At 36.7% G+C, this 16,996-nt stretch overlaps 1 protein-coding gene across 1 annotated transcript in view; it reads right to left on the bottom strand.

The window, feature by feature from the left end:
• The window catches only part of LOC119621068 (transmembrane protease serine 11G-like), a 46,986-nt gene extending 34,858 nt beyond the window's left edge, over nt 1–12,128 (bottom strand). The window contains 1 exon segment of the mRNA XM_073017797.1: nt 11,869–12,128. Within this exon segment, the coding sequence (XP_072873898.1) occupies nt 11,869–12,128 (260 nt within the window).
• Between the last annotated feature and the right edge of the window lie 4,868 nt (nt 12,129–16,996).

Raw genomic sequence — 16,996 nt, 5'->3', positions numbered from 1 at the left:
TTTCTCCAGAGACCATGCGACGTCAGTGGAGGGGATATGAGATAGGGAGTGAAAAGAGAGATAGGGACTGGGTTCTAGTTTTCTCCTCCAATCATTGGTCAGAATCACTTTGAAAAGGGGAAAACAAGAATTAAGCTAATTATCTATATAATTAGTAGGAAAAACTCTCATGTTCTCTTAATATCCAAGATGGTTTTCTCGATATTCCACCGATCTGTACAATCTTGTCTGTATGTGACCTATCACATCTTTAGGTTACTGTTGGCTAATAAGCAAGAATGAGGCTGACAGTTATCTATTTACTAGTTTGCATCTTTTTCCCCCTGAGTTTTATTAAGATATAATTGACAGATAAAAAAAATGTTGGCTACTAGTGGTGGCCCATGCCTGTAATCATAAGGAGGATCTCTTGAGTCCAGGAGTTTGAGACCAGTTGGGCAACACAGGGAGACCCCATCTCACAAAAAAAAATAAAAATAAAAAAATAATTCCCAGTCTGCAGGAACACATTTACATTTTTTAAAAAATAGCCTTTCATATATTGAATCAAACTTACCTTTGCACTCTGAAGATATAGTACTTCTCTTCACATGTGCTGTTCTGTTCCTTACATTCACCCACTCCTTTGTTTTGCTAATAACACCTCCTCTACCTAAAACATCCTCTCTACGTCCCTTTTCCCAGCCACTAGCATTTCCATTTCTGGAAATCTTTCAGTGTGCTGCTCCATACCTTTTCCCTCCTTTAAGAACCAGTTCCTTTCACAGCTATCCTCCACCGAGGTTTTTTGTGTGCCTGTGATTCTAGCTACTTGGGAAACTGAGCTACATCCCTTGAGCCTGGAAGTTTGAGGCTGCAGTGGGCCACGATCACCCAACTTCACTCCAGCCTGGGTGGCGGAACAAGACCCTGACTCACAAAAAATGTATATATTTAAGGTGTTTCACATGATAATTGATATATGTATGCATTGTGAAATTACTACTACAACTAAACTAACATATCTATCACTTCACATATTTACCATTTTTCTGTGTGTATGGTGAGAACGTTTAATAGCTACATTCTTAGCAAATTTCAAATATACAATAAAGTAATATTAACTATAGTTACCATGCTGTACATTAGATTTACTGGGTTGCAGGATAGGTGAGGTGGCCCACCTCTATAATCCTAGCACTTTGGGATGCTGAGGCGTGTGGAACTCCTGAGGTCAGGAGTTCGAGACCAGCCTGGCCAACATGGTGAAACCCCAACTCTACTAAAATTACAAAAATTAGCTGGGCATGGTGGTGTGTGCCTGTAATCTCAACTACTCTGGAGGCTGAGGCAGGAGAATGACTTGAACCCAGGAGGCGGAAGTTGCAGTGAGCTGAGATTACGCCATTGCACCCTAGCCTGGGCAACAAGAGCAAAACTCTATCTCAAATAAATAAATAAATAAATAAATAAATAAATAAATATAATAGAAATAAAATATTTACTGGGTTGCATTTTCATGTGTACATTGAACACTGCCATGAGTCAGGCATATAAGAAAGATGTTTGAAGACAATGCAGTGATATACTATTTTATGCATCAATAGGATTTGGGAACAAGAAATGCAGTTTTACATGTTATTTCACCTCTTCCAGCCAATTCTGCACATCTCACATTATTGAACAGAAAATAAACAATATTTCTCCCATATTTACCTTTTAAGGTTTGGTCACAGCACCCTCACCAACTCTCTGAATAGAGGTTGCATGTGAGGTAGAAAAAGCCTGGACTGTTTCAGACAGAATTCCTTGGCACTCACAAGTTACATGGCCTGGCATCACCTACTGGAGCCTGAGTTTATTAATCTGTAAAATAGAGATGATATCTACAGCGGTACTATGAGAAAGAAAAGTTTGGAAGTACTCATTCAATGTTAGCTCTTATCAAACTTGATTAAGGAAGTAGCTGTGAGTGATTGATCTGGTTGAACAAAACTAGATGGTTTGGAAAGTGTAAGCAGTTGATAGCTGCTCTGACCAAAGCAGTTGAGCCACCACATAGAAGTTATGCTTATTGTGGAGGTTCCTGACAACACTGTAATGAAGTAATTTCTATCCAGATAGTTCTCATCTCCACTTTTCTTTTACTAATCCTCACATTTTAGTGACAAAATACTTGCCACAGGGTGGCTTCAGCTAAATATATGCATAAAAATATAAACAGAATTTGCATATGTCTGATAAGCTGTCTTAATTGTTGGGGTTCTTTCTGCCTGTGTTTGATACATGTGCATAGTGTAAGCAGTCTTAGGAGGGTGATGTTAGAAAGTTGTAGGGTCCCTGAAAATGTAGGGCATGGTCCTTTACTTATGGTTGCCCTACCTTATTCCAAACACATTTGGGAGAACAAAGTGTGAGGTATAAGGACGAAGTACGTGTCACTCTGATTATAATGATTATAGTAACTTTTATATATCACTTTATACTTACAAAGATCTTTAACATATCCTGTAACAGTTGATCCACCCAACATCTATATAAAGTGTATACGGTAAATATAATTATGCCCACTTTTCAACTGAGGCAACTGAGGTTAAAACAATTTACCCCAAAACATAAAAGTAGTAATTTAGTTTTGCCCACCTAAGTTTCTTGTCTTCTATAAAATAACATTTTCCTCTGTACAGTCATTATAGGTTCTAATACAGAATTCACATCACAATGACCAATGTGGCATGTGAGAAAAATAGAAGCTTGAAAACAGAGCAGAAAATACTAAGAAATACTGTTATTATTTTCATCCAAGATCCAGGAATCTGAAAGAGCCCCAAAACTCATACAAGTAGTGTGTAGCAGCGCAAATAGGAACTTCTAGTACTATGGGGAATAGCCATGGAGAAACGCTGCTTGCAGTGGAATCACCCAGCAGACCACAAGGGAGAGACATGCCTGAGTTACATGATACATGTCTCAAGATAGTGAGGCCTCCAAGTACCTGGGCTATGACTCAAGGTGCAGACCAGAAAATAATTATTACTCTTGGAGAGACCTAAAACTCTTTGGTGAAAATAATCATTTGCTTACAAATAGGAGACAATAAACTATTCTATTGGATCTGTTCTCTGTTACCTGAATAGAAATTCAAGGAAAAAAAAAGACAGTAAATCCCTAAAAAGTAAATGGGCCATTTGTTCCACAGGTGCCTCTCGCACAAGGGTTATGATCAAACCCTACATTGATATATGAAACTCTCTTTTCAACGGCACCTCCATTGGGTCCATTAGCAATGAAAACCTTTTATTGTTTTGTAGTTCTCATTGTATTTAACCTGGGTACTCATACAGAGATAGAAACAGGTTCACAGAAGTCTTGGGTCTGGTCTAATGACACTTAGCTATTGACTAGAGAAGTTTTGATTTAAAATCAGGTGTTCTGACCCCACACCCAGTGTGTTCTTCCATATTGTCTGCTCAAAACTGCTATTTATTTCCTAATGGGAGCATTTCAATAATCAGGATTATAATTTATTAGTTGTAATAAATCAGGATTCTAATTTGTTAGTTTATCATCAAATAGAGAACCTGAATTACAAGAATTATAGTGGATTTCATTTGTATAAACTGGAAAGGGTTAACAAATTCAGGCAGCTACTCTCAAAGTAGTATTTAACTGTAATAATTATAACAACAACATGACTTAAAAATCAAGTCATCCATATGATTTTTTCTGCCTTATCTGTAATACATTTTTATGCCTGCTGAGACATATAATATCTTCTATAACAAATTTCTAAAATGAGTATTTGTTTTAAAATGAAAACCTTATAATTTGCATTTTTCTTGAGGATGTCAATCTAGTACAAAACAAAATAAACAAAACATCTGTTATATTAATGAAGGTGGGCCCCTGATTTTAGATGTTGTTAGTCTGATAACCCATCTAAAATTGGCCCCCTGTACTTCTCTACTCATGAGAAACATACTTTTAAGACTGCACCAAGTGCTATATTTGAAGTGCTCATTTTCTGTCCTGTTTAGAATTAATTTCTCTTTCCTATTTCTTCATTTACTTATTTTTAAATTGATAGATAACATTGTATGGTTTTTATTGTTTACACACATGATGCTCTCCTTTGCATATATAGCCAATAGTGGAATTGATGGATCATATGGTAGGTCTATTTTTAAAATTTTTTTTGAGAAATCTTCATACTCTTTTCCATAATGGCTGTAGATACTTACATTCCCACCATGTGTATCAGTTCCCTTTTGGTTAACCCGCTTTAAAAGAAAAAAAAATCTTTTTGACCTATTGGTTGTTTAGGAATGGTTGAAAAACCAGAGAAAATGAGGAGAAAATTAGAGGAGATAAGAAGAATAAGTGTGATACAATAACAAAGGATAAAGAGTAATATGATAAAAATGTAGAATACACACTGAATTAAGCAATAGAGAATCATCGGTGATCATGATAAGAAAAGGAACACAGTAATGGGGTCATAAATCATCTATCTGTGGGTTGGAGAAAATATTGGAAGTGAGTAAATGGGACAAGTGAGTTTCAACAATTGTTTCATGAGTTTATGGATGGGAAGAGAGAGACAAATCATCAAGGTTTATGGAGTTGACAGAGGATTTTTGTTTTCTTGTGGATGCAACAGTTTTCAGTATACTTAAAATGGTGTAACTAACCAGTAGATTGTCTGAGGTTGGGAGGGGAATTGGACTCACATAATATTTGAATAATCATGGATTCTAAACTATTAGGTTCACCCACATGAAATTACCTTCCACATAGGGTCAAAAGTTGTCATATACCAACATTTTCATATGGTTCAATGTAACAGACTGGGAAACTTGGACACACTATAGGCATCCACTTGAGAACATGAATGGATGCAGGTAGGTTCATTGGTTCAATATCAGGAAGTTGAAGGAAATATCATCTAATTCATCAATCACATGATCTCTTTGAAGTAGTAGAAAGATGAGATGGTAGGTGATGAGAACTGAAAATTTGAGGAAGCTGAATAAACTGGGTCAATGTGGAAAATAGTTTAAGGGAATATAGTAGGAATGGTGGGCAGAATTGAGAACTTAGATGAAGAGGCAACTCTTCAACATTTGTGTAGCATATGCTACACAATGCTACACACATGCTACATTTCTGTAGCATTTCTCAGTGGTCTGAGCAGATGTTAGCCATTTTTCGGATAGTAATATCTTCCCTATGTTTTAGCCAGTATGAACGATAAAAGAGATACAGGGAGAGATAATTTAGTGGAGTTCAAGTCATAGTTAAAATTTTTGTTTAAATCATTGACCTAAGGATCGCAAGAAAAGCAAAGACGAGTGTGTGTGTGTGTGTGCGCGCGCGCGCACACACACACTGACAGTGGCTGCTGATGGATATAAAGAATTCAAAGATCAGAAGAGTGAATTAGTAAAAAAATAAAAATAAAAAACCTTGATGCACTGTAAGTAACTAAGATCGCTACAAAGGAAAGTTAGAATGTGATAAAGTCCAAAGTTGTGATTCAGATAGAGTGATTCCAAATCATCACAAAGTCCAGGATGTGCACTGAAGAGTATTATTGGAAGAGAAAATTATAGAGATAAGATGCTCAAGGAAATAAATGACTAAGATGTTGAACATCGACCACAGAAGCACTGACGCTATCTAGGGTAAGTGTAGAAGTAGAAAAGGAAATAGAGAGGCAAGTGTCAGAGTCTCCAATAAATAGAAAGCATAACTTTGGGGTCCATAAGCACAGCAATGAGTAAAGAAAGAGTGTGGATAGGAGAATTGTAGGAACCTCAACAAAACAAGGCAGTTTTACAAGGGTGTGAAGAGTAATGGTCCAAGATGGCATGGAGGAGAAGCACTAAGTCTTCAATTCTGAGGTATCTTGAAGTATGGGAGAATGAGAAACCCTTACTCCAATTATCCAGGGGTATAAAGAATAGTCAGTGAAAAAATAAATTTAGAATACAGTTTATTAACCAGGAATGACATTTCAAGAATGGTAAAAGTATTTGTGCCGAAAAGAATTTATCCTAAGGGATCAATTTTGAATGTGCACAGAAATTAGCCAGAAGAATGACCATTATTACAGATAATAATGTTTGCAGAACATTCATAAGTGCAATACTGACTTCTATGTGTGTCAATTTTACCAAGATGCAAAAATTTAAAAATAACATGTTTAAAGATTGTCATAACATTTTCCTGTAAAAATACTTAACATTAGATTAATACAGACCAGTTTATGTCTTGTTAAGTCTTATTCAATAATATATATGAAGAAAAAAGAAAATCTAAATTATATATGTGTATATATGTATGTACGTATATGTTCTGATAAAACTTTCATTGCATTTTTAAACTTGGAATTGTGCTAATTATTCTTACTCAGTTTTGGGACCATCTGTTTTTTCTCTCCTTTTTTTTTTTTTTTTTTTGACATGTAGTCCTAGTCTTACACTAACAGTGCTAAACTTCTAGAGTTCAAAATACTGTCACAGGAGATGAAGGTAGTCTCTCATTTAAATGACAAATCTGGTTGCTAAATTACAATCAATAGACTCTGTTTTCTACATTTACATGTTTTCAATTGGCAGAGTTCTTTTATTCTCACTATCATGAAATCAAAACTTGACTTTAATAGTCAATGTGGGAAATAACCTAAAATTTATTGATAGATGTTACTACATGAAAAGAGACTCTGATATATTTCTGTGTAAGGCAAAGAGAAATGTAAAATTACGCAGGACCCCATTGAAGAACTTAATCTGAGGAATCTATTCCATAATTACTCATTTGTAGAAAAAGGTAATGACTAAATACTATCTATTAAGTGGAATATAAATAAGGACTAAAGATTAAACACTATAAATGTATTTACATATATATACATCACTATATTTAAATACAGAGTGACTTACCAGAAAAGTAAACAAAATATTTCTGTGTAAAAAAGAGTCTTTCAAGATGCTATTGAAATCCATTTGAGTCAAGTGGAGAAGACCCAAACAACCAGGAGCAGATAAGTTGTTGGTTGAAAATTAAATGATACCAAATAAATTTGAAGAACAATTAAATGCTTCAACTAATATACATGGGCCAAGCATTCTACTAAGTGCTGAAATGTACAACAAAGAATAAAATTGTCTTTTTCACATTACTTAGAGATGACAAAAACTAATAAATAAAGATGTTTGTGTATTCCAAATGAAGAAAACCCTCTGAGAGCTATTTACACTGAAGCATTGATTATCAATGGTAAGAGTAGAGATGGCTTTTCAACAAATGCTTCCTCCACCCATACTACCACTCTTACCCCTCACATTCCTCTGAGCCAAAAAACCAAAGAAAACCAAACTCAGTGTTTCAAAAAAGATATAAAGTAGTCATACTGATTTATCTGAAAGGAGAATGGGAGTGTGGAGTTTTCAAAAAGATTTAGGACCAGGAGAAGACAACTTTAAAAATCTTGAAAGGTAACAGAAATGTAGAAGCTTAAATGGGTCCTTGGACTATTGACCAGATGTAGATCTTTTGCTTTTCCTAGATTTTTATTTCACTCTACTTTTCCTGTCTCTATTTATGTAGTTTTCATTTGTTTCTTTACATTTCTGGTATGTCTCTTTTTCCTTTAACTAGCTATACTACAGAATTGATATTCACATAACCCTCAAAGAACTGTATGTTTTTCACTCCTATGCTCCCCCACCCTACCCATCGCCACAGTGGTAAGAATGGTGCCTGGCACATGACTGAACTTGAATAAAGGCTTTGTTGCCTATTAAAGATATTAAAGAGTTAAAAAGGACTAAATTATTTTATTGGTATGACATAATCAGTTTTTTCTTTACAGAGTAGAGATCATTTAAAGTAAAAATAAAAATAATAATGAATAAATAAAAATAATTGTTCCTATTACTGTCCATTTTAAAAGTAAATCTTAATGTGTTACATGTGGAAAGTGTGTTTTTTGGTTATTAGTTTTTAATAACCTAAATCTTTTTTTTTTTTTTTTTTTTTTTTTTTTTTTTTTTTTTTTTTGAGACGGAGTCTCGCTCTGTCACCCAGGCTGGAGTGCAGTGGCCGGATCTCAGCTCACTGCAAGCTCCGCCTCCCGGGTTTACGCCATTCTCCTGCCTCAGCCTCCCGAGTAGCTGGGACTACAGGCGCCGCCACCTCGCCCGGCTAGTTTTTTTTTTGTATTTTTAGTAGAGACGGGGTTTCACCGTATTAGCCAGGATGGTCTCGATCTCCTGACCTCGTGATCCGCCCGTCTCAGCCTCCCAAAGTGCTGGGATTACAGGCTTGAGCCACCGCGCCCGGCAATAACCTAAATCTTAATTTGTGGCTTTAAGATGAGCAGGTGAAAAGAGGAACATTTTTAATGATAGTACAGAGTTAAATCTGTTAGGAGGACTGTGATTTAGAGATCCATACATTTAATTGAATTTTATATGTAGAAATATTATTAACAATGGGAAAAAAAGTGCAACTCTGGTTAAACACCACTAGCAAAGATATTGGTAATTCCCTAATTATCTTAAGCAGTTTGCATTAATTAACCTCATATTTGTAGATGAAAAATTAATGTTCAATAATGTGTAATCCAAACACTTTGGAAGGTCGAGGCAGGAGGATCACTTGAGCCCAGGAGTTCTGGGCAAAATAAGGAGATGCCCACTTCTACAAAAGATTAAAAAATTAGCCTGGTGTGGTGGCACATGGCCATAGTCCCAGTTACTTGGAGGCTGAGGTGATAGCATTGCTGGAGCCTGGGAGGTCAAGGCTGCAGTGAGCCATGATCATGCCACTGCACTCCAGTGCTGCACTCTGGAAAGAGAGCAAGACCGTGCCTCAAATAAATAAATACAAAAATAAAAGATTTATTTTCTATAAACTTCCTTCCAAATCTATTAAAATACAAAAAATCTTAAGATCCTTTGTTTGCTTTTCACTTTATATTCTATGTACAAATTATTCTTATATTACTCTTATTTTTTTATTTTAAAGGCAAATAATTTCCTGGAGTATTAAAATTTATATTTTTTGAAGTTTTAGTTATATTTATCAATTGCAGAATGAGGGTTGAAATACAATACTTCCTATTCCTTGCTCCATTCTATTCCTATAATTGATACCAGTCACCTCAGGCTCTCTTTCCTCCCTCTCTTTGTGATCATCTCATCCTTACAATAAACTTTGCAACTAAAATCCAATGTGTTACTTTTCAAATCCTATATATAAAATTATTAGTCTGGTTTCTCAAAATAAAGAGTAACATTACTTTATGTTTTCCAACAAAAAGTAAAGAGGAAAAAAAAAAGATTATATTCCCAATTTGAATAACTTCCGATTTGCATTGGGGAAGCCACAGATATGAAACAAATCTTTCAAACATGAAATAAAACTAAACTTACCAATTCATCATACAGTTTTGAGAACACAAACTCTTCTACGTCGTGCTGCTTTGTGATGTATGGTCAAATGAATAGTATGTGCGGCATTCTTTCTGACTTGTAAGCTGACTAAAGTAAGAATGCTTAAGGATTTAAAAGAAACTAGTTTAACAGGTTAGGATGAATAACCTTTAACCAACACTGAGGTGAAGAATCACTTGATTAAGTCTTTGCTGCAGGAAGTAAGAATTTCCTCGTTCTAGCTAATTAAAATTAAGGGAGAAACAATATCGAAGTTTCAAACCTAAGTAACACCCTAGGGTACTTTGAAAAATTTTGTATTTGTCTTTCAAGAGGTAGCGCTCTTCATTCTGAGTCAGTACAAGTCTGGTCTCCGGCCCTGACATTCACCTCTTTCAGAGGCAAGCTTTTAACACACCAGAGGTTTTCATAAAACATTCTATGGCCTTTGATTCACTTTTCTTCAGGCAATGATACTTGTGCTTATGCTCTCTGACCCAGCAATTCATTTGTGTCTATTCTTAAGACGAGCTGACTTTAAGGTAGAAAAATTAAAATATATTTTGAACCAACTACTTTTTCAAAGGGCTTCGCCAGCTGATCATCGTCTGTCTGTATGCTTACAGTGTATTCGCCATTTTCATAGTGAAAACCGCAATTACTTTTGAAACAACCTAATGTATACACTATCATTGCATGCTTTGACTTACCCGAGTTTTTTGTTGTTGTTGTTCTCAATCTAGGCTTTTTCACCCCCACAGAGACTTTGTCCCTTGTTCCTATAATGTTTTTTCCCTCCTTTGTATTACAGTTTTCAATGTAAAATCCCTCTCACTACAAGGTTCAAGTCATTTAGTTAGAACCTGTCTACACAGGGTCCATAGACTCTGAAAGCCTACACTCCAAGGTTAATTCCCGCGGGATTATTTCCACTAATTTCCCCAGCTCCCACACTATCTGAACAATCCTTTACCCACACTTTCCCCTCACGTAGGCTTCTAGTTTTAGTTTTGCTTATTTGCGGATTTATAGACCCATTTCTCCTGTTTGGTATGAATGATTTGAAGTTCAAAACTGTGATGTCTTCATATGCACTTACCAGCACCTCTGCAAACACTGTGGCATTCAATACTTACTGAGGCTTTCTTTTCGTCAGTGTGACAATTGATATTCTCATTTATTTTTCAGCCTCTCTTTGATTTTGAAAAAAAGATTTTGGTAAAACAGAAACATGTCTTAATTACAATTAATAAATGAGCATATAGAAAAACGTTCCAATGATTAAGTACATAATTCTAAACCTTTATCAATTTTCTTTACTATGTAACAAATTACCATAAACTTAACCACTTAAAAACAACTGCCTCTTATTTTCCATTTCTATTCTGTAGATCAGAAGTTCAGGCAAACTCAACTTTTTTCTCTGTTCAGGGTCAGAAATGATAAAAGTAAGATATGTGTCCAGCTACACTTTAATCTGGAGGCTATGGTGAAGAATTTTACTTCCTAGCTCATTCAGGCTGTTGACAGAATTCAATTCCTTGCAAAATGGACTAATGTCCCTTTTTGCTTGGTCACTGTGAGTCAGGACTGCTCTCAGCTTCTGGAGGCTGGTCACACTCTTTGACAAACGGCTCCTTCCATCTTCAAGTCAGCAATAGTGTGTATTTTGAAACTCGGAATCTCTGACTTTTCTGCTACTAGGAAGAGAAAATTACCTACTTCTAATGGTTTTCATGCTAATGTATTAGATTAGGCTCATCTGGGTAATATTCTTTTTGATTAACTCAAGGTCAACTGATTAATAACTGCTGTAGTCTGATTGTTTGTCTTCTCCTCTCCCAAATTCATGTTGGAAATCAAATAACAAAAGTGATGTGACTGGGAGATGGACTTTGGGAGGTGAATAGATCATGAGGGTGGAGCCCGTCATCAAAGAGGCCTTAGAAATCTGTCTTACCACATCCACCATGTGAGGATACAGTAAGAAGGTGCTGACAATCCCATTACTGGGTATATACCTAGAGGAAGAGAAAGCATTCTACTGTTAAGACACATGCACACGAATGTTCACTGCAGCACTGTTCACAATAGCAAAGGCATAGAATTAACCTCAATTCCCATCGATGACAGACTGGATAAAGAAAATGTGTATAGGCACCATGGAATATTACACAGCCATAGAAAAGTGAGATCATGTTTTTTTGTGGGAACACGGATGGAGCTAGAGGCCATCACCCTTAGCAAACTCATTCAGAAACAGATAACTAAATACCACATGTTCTCACTTATAAGTGGGAGGTAAATGACAAGAACTTACGAACACACAGAAGGAAAAGACAGACACTGCTGAAGACTACTTGAAGGCAGCAGGTGGGAGGAGGGAGAGGAGCAGAAAAGATAACTATGGGTACTGAGCTTAATACCTGGGTGATGTAATAGTGTGTACATCAAACTCCCGTGACACGTGCTTATCTGCCGGGTCTGACCCGCAGACCCTGGCAGAGTGACGGATGATAAAATGTACACAGACACAGGTTTTTTGCCTGGGTCCGCAGCTAGGGGACCAGGCCACTCACAGACACCGAGGAGGGTGCTGTAAAGAGTCACAGAAGCCGCAGCCAGGACAAGCCGGCGCTGCGGGCATGTATTTAGTACAGATTTAATGACAAGGGCTTTGAGATAACACAACTTGTGGATAATTAACATGGTCGCCCCCACCAACCCCGGAGAGAGCAGTCCTGCACACGGATTATTAAAGGCCAGGTTCCAAGGCCTAAGTAAACTAACTTATCTAGATCAATTCCTTACACTTTCTTGTTATCTACCCTGAGAGAATTCAGCTGCCTTTAGCCAAATCCTCTTCTGAAGCTTTTGCAAAACCTCCCGGCCTTCCAAGAAGGTTTCCATCTTCTTCTCACAATTTCTCCCCCCACCACCCTGACCAACTGACCACCATGACCATCCTATATCCATCTATGTAATAAACCTTCACATGTACCCCCAAACCTAAAATAAAACTTTTTTTAAATGAAGGTGCTGCCTATGTCTATTCACCAGACATTGAATCTGTCTGGCATCTTGATCTTGAACTCTTCAGCCTCTAAAACTGTAAGAAATAAATGTTGTTTATAAGCTATCCAGTTTATGGTAGGTGTTTTTATTATAGCAGCCAGAACAGACTAAGATAGTAACTTTAATCACATCTACACAATCTCTTTTGCTATGGAACATAACATAATTATGGGCATGGTATCTCATTATATTAGGACAGAAGACTTTGGGGGACCGTTTCAGAATTCTGTCTACCATAATGCCAAACAAAATGTTATTTTTTATGCTTTAAACTATACATTTAAAGCATGCACACGTGCTTACACACACACACACACACACACACACACACACACCCCTATAATTGAAAGACACCGCAAATTTCTGTTAAAAGTTAATGGAAATAAAGACAAAATTTTTCTATCTAAATTTTGGGGCTCTAGATTAAGTAACTCTGCTTTAGGAGGTGAGAAAATGAAAGGAATTTGAAAAGAGGTGCAGGAGAATGAACTAGAGCAGATCAACAATGCAAGAATGCAGAAGGAAGATCAATTTAATGTTCTTCTAACATGAGATGGTGGGAATCCGAACAGAGTACAAGCCAGCAGGAATAGAAAGAAAAGATTCAAATAGGAGATAATGACAGAAAATACTGACAGAGGTGAGAAATAGGACAGAATCAAAGCTAATTTCTAGGTTCTTAGTGCTGTGGGTCAAGGGCACAGGTTCTGAAAATGGTCAGTCCATCTTTCCTACTTTCCTTCTTTTCTTACTTCTTTTTCTTTCTTGATAGAAGAATGTAGAAAATGTTTATAGCTTAACTGGAAGGAAACGACAGAAAGAGTGACAGAACAAGAGAGATGGAGACAGAGAAGGAGAGAGAGAGACATTTAAATACTAGAGAGAGGGTAAGTGATGAACCAACATCTGGGGCAGAACTGGAGGCAGTAATAACAGAACACAGTTTCTGGTCTTTCACTGAGAGGAAAACACTTTGGTAAGACAGAACAAAAGGAGGCAAACAATAATGCAAACACTAGTGTGAAAGTGAGTTATTGAGTTGCAGAATTTTGGATAATCTCTTCTGTTCTTAGCATGGTTAGCACCAAAGTGAGTGGAGAGAGTGTGGGCTAAGTACCAGTGCTGGGGTGAGTGTTGTCTTCTTGGAACAACATGTCAGAAAAATGTTTTTAAAAGAAAAAGAATTGGCCAGGCGCGGTGGCTCATACCTGTAATCCCAGCACTTTGGGAGGCCGAGGCGGGCAGATCACCTGAGGTCAGGAGTTCAAGACCAGCCTGACCAACATGATGAAACCCCATCTCTACTAAAAATACAAAAATTACCTGGGCGTGGTGGCACATGCCTGTAATGCCAGCTACTCAGGAGGCTGACGCAGGAGAATCGCTTGAATCTGGGAGGTGGAGGTTGCCGTGAGCTGAGATTGTACCATTGCACTACAGCCCGGGTGACAGAGCAAGAACCTATCTCAAAAAAAAAAAGGAAAAAAAAAAAAAAAGAAAAAGAGTTATTTGGTGTCATCAATAGTAAAACTGAAACGAGATAGCCCCAATTACTAATGGTGTTAATACGTATGGTTGGATTAATTTTCTCTAACTTTGCTCATTTCTACCAGGCACAGAAGAAGAGCCACTGAATTTTGAGATTGACCTAGGGCTGACAGTTTGTTAGATTGGTAGCCTGCAACCTAAGGACTAGGAAACTGACCATTATAGTGATAGAAAACTAGTTTATGACATCTAAAATGAAGTTCCACAGGTTTGTATGAAAGTGTGGTTTTTAAGAATTAGACATACTATGATACTACGGAGACTCTGAGACATTTAATAAATCAGAACATCAGATACCTAAAGTGAAAAAGAAGTTAAAGTCATTTGAATTTATGAGCTCAAAGAATTAAGGATAGGTGTGGGTCATCTGCCTGGATTTTGAAATTGACCACAAGGAAGAGATGGGTTGGGTGGAGAGGTTTGTGTTGAGTCAGGTGCCTAGTCCCTCAGTAAATGCGGGGAGTGAGCAAGAGGATGACCGTAATTAGGAGTGGCAATGTGTGGTATAGCTAGAGGCATGAATATCAGGGAAATACATTTTTATACTAGTGTGCAGCAAAAATTGTTGGAAGACTATATAAGTATTTGAAAGCTTGTAGTTGGGAGTTGGAAATTTTCTGACTTAGTATTAAAGCCAGGGAGAAGAAACAATCACTTGAGATGGTTAAAACAAAGTGATGTTTTAGATAGTGACATCCAGACTTTAGTAAGATGATGTGGAAGCTTTCTGTGGAGAGGCTGAAGGTATAGGAGCATTTTAATGAAAGGGAGCAAGGAGGACTCAGTGAAACCAGCTGGGAAAGAGGGTGCTAAAGAGATGTGAAACCAGTGGAGGAGGGAGTGGTACAGGGTAAAGGGGGAAAAACCACACACATTATTGGCAAGGAACAAAACAGGGGAAACGACAAGTGGTCACAGGGTGTTTATTGGTGCATAGAGTGGGGAAGGGCAGGATGCCATACTTATGATTCCTGATCCTGGTATTAAATTTAACTGACAACAGACTAGCCTAATGTTCTGGGCTAGGTCTCTGTGGCTTAACTATTTGATGTATCATAGACATCAAAACTGATGATTATATAAAAATATGGTCATAAAATATATAATTTAAGGTGGAGAAATACATAATTTTATAATGCCATTATGTCAATTTGTGAAATACATGCATTCATATATACAAGAATTAGAAAATAAAAAGTAAAAATAGCTGTGCTAAGTTGGTGCAATTGTGTGCTCTCTCCCATCAGTATGTGTCATAATGTTCCTTTAATTTTTTTCAAAAGTGGTGAATAATCCATTTTTTCTTTACTTCTTAAAAAGTAACCTTTGTTCTGAATTCCAGTTATTTTTTCTTCTATGAACCTTTTCATCGAGTAGCTGTGGTTTAGTATTTGTCTTTCCAATAGTTTCTTCTTTATTCTTAGATTCTGTTTATTTTTCCTATCCACTTTTAAATTCCCCCTTTTCTCATAGGGAATTCTAGCCTGTTCATTTAACCTTTGAATCCACTTTTCCTAAGGATTATCAATGTAGGACAAACACTAATGGGTTTAAAAATTATCCCAAGAATTTAGGAGTCACCACATAGGTCTAAATAGAAAGATACATTTTTGAGGTTCAGCAGAAGGTATTTGCTTTGAATACAGACCAAGGGTAGTAATTAAAACCACTAAGATGGCAATCTTACGTGTATATGAAATTTCTCCTTCTGGAAATAATTAGAAGAGGGGCATATGAGCATCTTTTGTGGAGAGTACCGAAGTTTGGGAGTCAAAAGAGAACGCAGATCAAATAAGATGATCTCCTTATCTCCAACGCTACATTTTAAAATAACAGGGACACAGGTTCTGACAGAGGAAGAAAATATATAAAAACATAACTCCACAGGAATTATGTGACCTAAAGAAAGCTTAATAATTCAGAATACAAACTGCTAGGGCTCAGATGTTTTATCCCCACCAAAACTCATGTTGAAATTTGATCCCCAATGAAGTAATGTTGGGAGATTGGTCCTAGTGGGAGATATTTGGGTCATGGAAGCTGATTCCTCAGGAGTGGCTTGGTGGTGTTCTCTCAGTAACAAAGGAGTTCTCACTCTTGAGAAACTAGATTAGCTCTTGCAGGAATGGACTAGTTCCCATGAGAGCAGGTTGTTACAATGTGAGGTTCCTCCTCCTGTCTGGTATCTCTTTGCACATGTCAGCTTCCCCTTTGACTATCTACCATGTTTTGACTGAGGACAAAAACCCTCACCAGAAGTGAAGCAGATGCTGAAGTCATGCCCTTAAACGTTTCAGCATGCAGAATTGTGAGCTAAATAACCTATCTTTTTTGTAAATTACCCACTCTCAAGTATTCTGTTAAAGCAACATAAAATGGACTAGGATGTAGACGAAAACATTACTTTGTAAAATGCTGACCCTAAGTAGCATTTTTTTTTTTTTTTGTATTTTCCACTGTCAGCTACATAATAGCATTAAAAACATTCCAAGTAGATTGATGTAGAGTTCTCAGGCATGCTATACTAAAATATTAGTTAAATAAAATAAAGTTGGATTATATTTATTCTTAAAGCTATCAAGTGAACAATAATTGATTCAGCTAGTTATTCTTTTTCCAATAAATTAATATTAAATGCACACATTGTATGGTATGTTCCTCATCAGAAAATGTTAAATACAATTTAAAGGAACAGCAGTATTTGCCAAATAACAAAACAACACTATAGATAAAAATGTTAACATTATATAAAAACTTCTTTACAATCTTAACAAACGTGTGGCATTGTCTGTGCTGAAATCAGTTTACAATAATATGCTTTGCACTTTTTTTTTTTTTTTGAGATGGAGTGTCGCTCTGTCACCCAGGCTGGAGTGCAGTGGTGTGATCTCAGCTCACTGCAACCTCCGCCTTCTGGGTTCAAGTGATTCTCCTGTCTCAGTCTCCTGAGTAGC

The sequence above is a fragment of the Chlorocebus sabaeus genome, chromosome 7, assembly GCF_047675955.1.
Source record: "Chlorocebus sabaeus isolate Y175 chromosome 7, mChlSab1.0.hap1, whole genome shotgun sequence".
NCBI lineage: Eukaryota > Metazoa > Chordata > Mammalia > Primates > Cercopithecidae > Chlorocebus > Chlorocebus sabaeus.
Note: the sequence above shows the minus strand (reverse complement) of the source record. Positions and strands in the feature narration are given on the sequence as shown.